Genomic DNA, 4,370 nt, shown 5'->3' with positions numbered 1-4,370 from the left:
CTCATGTTACTTCGCCTTATTATAACCGAGGAAGGAAAACATTTTATTCATTTGAAAAGCATTTGTATGAAAAGGCAAAATAACGATTTGCTGAGATGTAGCTAAGCAATCGGTAATCACAATGAAGAAGCGAATGTAGTGTGCCAAACTTTACTCATGGGCATGTTCTACTCAATGTTTTCGTTCAAGTGTGCGAGCTGTACTGCTCCGCGTTTTAATCACATGCAGGGCTGAGGACAGATCCAGTCGGTCGTTTCGCTTTCTGACTAAACCCAGTGTAAGCTCTGTTGCAGATGCTTCCCATCGAAATGGACTCCTACGAATGTGTAGTATGCTCCGCATCATTCAGAACAAACACCCTACTTCGAGCGCACTCTCTTCGTGAGCATGAATGTAGGCCACGTTCACGTTAACACTCACATTTCCATTCACATACACTTTTGTGTTTACACAGATATTCGTATCTGTGTATGCATGCACATACCCATGCACATGTATATGTATAGGGATATCACGCGAGGTTATTATTAGATGAAAAGTACTGAGTGTACCGTCTCCTGATTTGTTATGGTTGGTGGCATGCACACCAAGCGGTCGGATCGGGCGAATCTATGTTTTCGTTAGCCACTGTATTGTATGACTTTTACAACCGCAAAGAAGACCTAAACAGCTCATTTCAAATATGTTTGACGTGTTTCAGTAAACCTGCATGGCTACTGTCCGGTTTGCTTAACATTTCGCGAAACCACCGGATTGACCTTGGTGCATCAGAAGGGTGAGGGAATTCGTTAAACCTCTCCATTATTCTTGCCTTGTGTTTTCTTCTTCACTGAAAGTGACATGAGCACCTCCCATTGACTCCTAAAATAGCCTCGAATCACAACGCGTGTTGTTTGTGTTATGGGGAATTCCAACGCTTTGATTTGCTTCTCAGTCACTTCATTGAGGAACACATTGGTGAGTTCGTGCCTGTTTGAGTCCGATTGAATGCAGTGTGCTCTGCCGCTCTGTCAGCGCTTTGGCGTCTTGCCCGAACTCCTCCTGAGTTCACGCCCACTTGATATGTGCTGCAGCCCAAGGTACGGAGGAAACAGAAAAACGCTTCTACTGCACGGAATGCTACGTAGACTACCCGACGTGGGACGCACTGCTAGAGCACATTCATCTATCTCACCTCAGTAGGTATTCCGTTGCTTACCGAACCTGTTCCGCAATGACCGTTCATAGGTTGTTCCATTGGTCTTTTTCTGCCTTGCAGATATTTGGCTCGTATTGTTTGAGTGAAATGCGACAACTCGCTGTTACGTCGGTAAAACTTGTGAGTTTCAGGTAAGTGTGGCGCCTGTTTAATGCCTTTCCATGCATCATGATGGCGTAGTAGGGTGAGGAAATTCGCTGTGAGCAGTTTGCAATTGTAGTGCTGAATAGTGGTGGCGTGGGCACTGATAGGAGGCAAATTTGACTGAGTGAAAATGGTTGAGAAGGGAAACATTGCACCGCATGGGTAGTTTCGGTAGTCACCGACAATGCCATGTGAATTTTGCACGATTGGCAGTTGGGTGTGATTTCCTGAGCCATGTGTTGTGTGTAAAATGCACTGGTCTTGAAAATGCAAATGTGATAGTCATATACTCGTTTGTCTGTGTTACAGTCCTCCCCAACGAGGCGACTCCACTTACCACCACGGAGTAGTGCCAAGTTATGCGCTCTGCGAGTGAACACGTGCGAAATAAAGGACGTGCTTTGCATCATTTGTTGTTCTTTTCATTCTGGTCAGTGTTAGCTGCGTGTGTGGAATTCCGTTGATCCAGTTGTTTGCCCCTGAGACCTATTTAGTGGACATTGGAGGATTTGTACGACAGGGTGTCTGGTCTGGTACCCTAAATCGAGTCGTGTGCGTCTGTTGCTGTCTGTGCACTGGGGCGCACGATGCCTCTAGTCATGAGCACGTCTAATTTTCGCCACATCTGAAGGTGCTCAGAATCAGCGGCCTGAAGGAGAGATGATATTTGACGTCAAAGACTGCCTGGTGCAGAGGGATTGTTGAAAGGAAAGGCCCTTTTAGCAAGTTGCATGGGGAATGCGGAAAGTGCAGGTGAATGCATCGATGCTGCCACGGTTGAAAGCAATGTGCTTCAGTTCATTCAAGGGGATGTGCCTGTATGGGTGATTGGTCATAATAACTGGCGTGATTGATGTTTAATTGAAAGAAGCACATGGTACATGGAAATGCAAATGTGATGGAGGTGGAGATGAGGCAGTACCTCACTCTCCTCATTCCACTACGTGCAAACGCTCTCACGTGTTGGTTCTGCTCTCATACGGTATGCATGTGGTATGCAATATTGCGTTGTGATAGAAGAACTTCGCTTTCTTTAGGCAAGTTGATCGAGTCCGGCTGTGTTTGGGATGGATTTTCATCAGGCATCTGAGTTGTAATGAGCAGAATGATCGTAGCATGTTTGATTGTTCAGTGTAGGTGCGTGCAATAAGCGTAAGGTGAGATGCTCGAAGTCTTCTGCACGAACGAGTGCATATCTGCTTGTTGAGGTTTCTCTTATCAGTGTGGAGGAAACTCGTTTCCTACTTACACACCACTGCATGCACTCACGTGGCCTTCTCGCACTGTTGTACGTCATCTTGATGAGTGGCGTAAAATCGAATGCACCGATTTGAATAAAGCACCCAACGCAGTCCTATTATAGGAGAATGGAGAGGCTGTGTGCATCTGTCAACTGAGATTAATGCAATAACATACAAGTCACTCTTTCTACAGTTGCGTTATTGTCTTCCTAGGTCAAGTTTCCGACCTTGTATGGGTGATATATCCTTGTGATCGCTCTCAACGTGGTTGGAGAAGAGGACTAAGCAGTAGAGCCCTCGAACTCGACAGGTCGTATCGATGACTTTAGCCATCATTTCCTTCTCCTTCCCACAGATATCAGACGCACAGTACTGATTTCTAACACACTGGCAGTTTTCAAAATGACGAAGTGCTGTTGATGACAGAACTAGAGGAGAAATTGCGGAAAGCACGGATCATAGCACGTCAATAGTAATTGCTTAGGCTGCTAGTTGAAACTCGCAAACTCCTCACTCCCTGTCTCATTTTGCTTCGGCTTAGTGTCCTGGCGCCTCGTGCAGTATGTGGCCTTCAACTCCCCCTCCATGCTGATAACGGGTTTCCACCTTGCCGCAATGTGGTACTACTGATACACACATAGTAACAAGGAACTTACATTGGAATGCGTGTTCTCGTCTTCTTCAAGCAGGTTTCCACCTGTCTAATTCTGCAAGTCGGATGAAGTTGAACTGTTTGTGAAACCGAGGACTGTGGAGGGTGATGTATTTAAGTGACTTGTTGTGGTGGTTAAATGGTAGTCCTAACCTATGTTCATTGGTAAATTTCAGAAACAGCAGCATTGGTAGCGTTCAACAATATATGAAGATGTTGCTTGGTTAAACAAGGGTAGGAAATAGAACCGATGATGGGGTTGGAAGTATAACTTAGAAGACCGACCTCGTGGTTATTAAAGACTTGTCTAAATTGTTACTGTTTACGATGTTGAAGCATATCCACTGATGGGTGCTGTAAGTGCGACTGCCCCCCGTTTCAACTGATGGATGCATTGACACCTCCTTAAATGTGGTCTCCTCCACAACGATGTGCTATCAGTCCCAGGTAGATAGACGGATTAAGAATAAAATTAAAATTGTTAGCAACGAAAGGGCGCAAAATGGCAAAGCAGGTGCTTGGCAAATGCAGTAATTATATGCTTGACATTATCAGTACCTGAAATCGTTTGGCAAATATGCAAGCATTGAGTGAAACAATTTGGGTATGAGAATGATTTGCTTCAAAATGGCAATAAATGACAAGAATCAAGCAAAGTTTAGAATGAACTGTGGAGAAATGAAGGTAGCTACGCTTTCAATTCCACAATAAATTTTATCTTCTTAATTTCAATTTTTTTATGCATCTACTTGCATTGCAGCAATTCCTTGTATTTTGACATAGTTAGACCTTCAGTTTCGCCATATCATACTAGATGTCACTGAGACATAACCGTGGATTATGCGTCCTGCTCTGTTGTGGGAGTGATGACAATTTTTCTTACAAGTGCTCTCGTATGTTTTGGGATGTTGTACGTGACTTCAGGATGATGCCGAACTGAATGTGACGCGATTGTTTGTCGAAACAGCCAAAATTCACGCGCAGTCGGAGCAGTCACTTCTGTGTATATTGATAAAAGTCTGTCTGAGGAGCAAAGGAAGGGAAGCAAATTTGTGAGGCTGTGGAGAACATATTTGAAGTATATGGATAACATCCTCATATGTATTTATTGAAAGAACTGCCCCAGATTGCATCA

At 44.3% G+C, this 4,370-nt stretch overlaps 1 protein-coding gene across 1 annotated transcript in view; it reads right to left on the bottom strand. All coding sequences in view use genetic code 11, as the record gives it.

Annotated features, from left to right (window-relative positions):
* EGR_10664 (hypothetical protein) overlaps positions 1–4,370 on the bottom strand; it is a gene marked incomplete at both ends in the record, with an annotated part of 13,011 nt that overhangs the window by 2,936 nt on the left and 5,705 nt on the right. Inside the window, one exon of the mRNA XM_024499913.1 lies at positions 3,794–3,855. Within this exon, the coding sequence (XP_024345676.1) occupies positions 3,794–3,855 (62 nt within the window). The remainder of the gene's footprint in view (positions 1–3,793; positions 3,856–4,370) is intronic.

Source organism: Echinococcus granulosus (assembly GCF_000524195.1).
Source record: "Echinococcus granulosus chromosome Unknown EG_S00248, whole genome shotgun sequence".
Classification (NCBI taxonomy): Eukaryota; Metazoa; Platyhelminthes; class Cestoda; order Cyclophyllidea; family Taeniidae; genus Echinococcus; species Echinococcus granulosus.
This window is presented reverse-complemented; position numbering and strand designations above follow the sequence as displayed.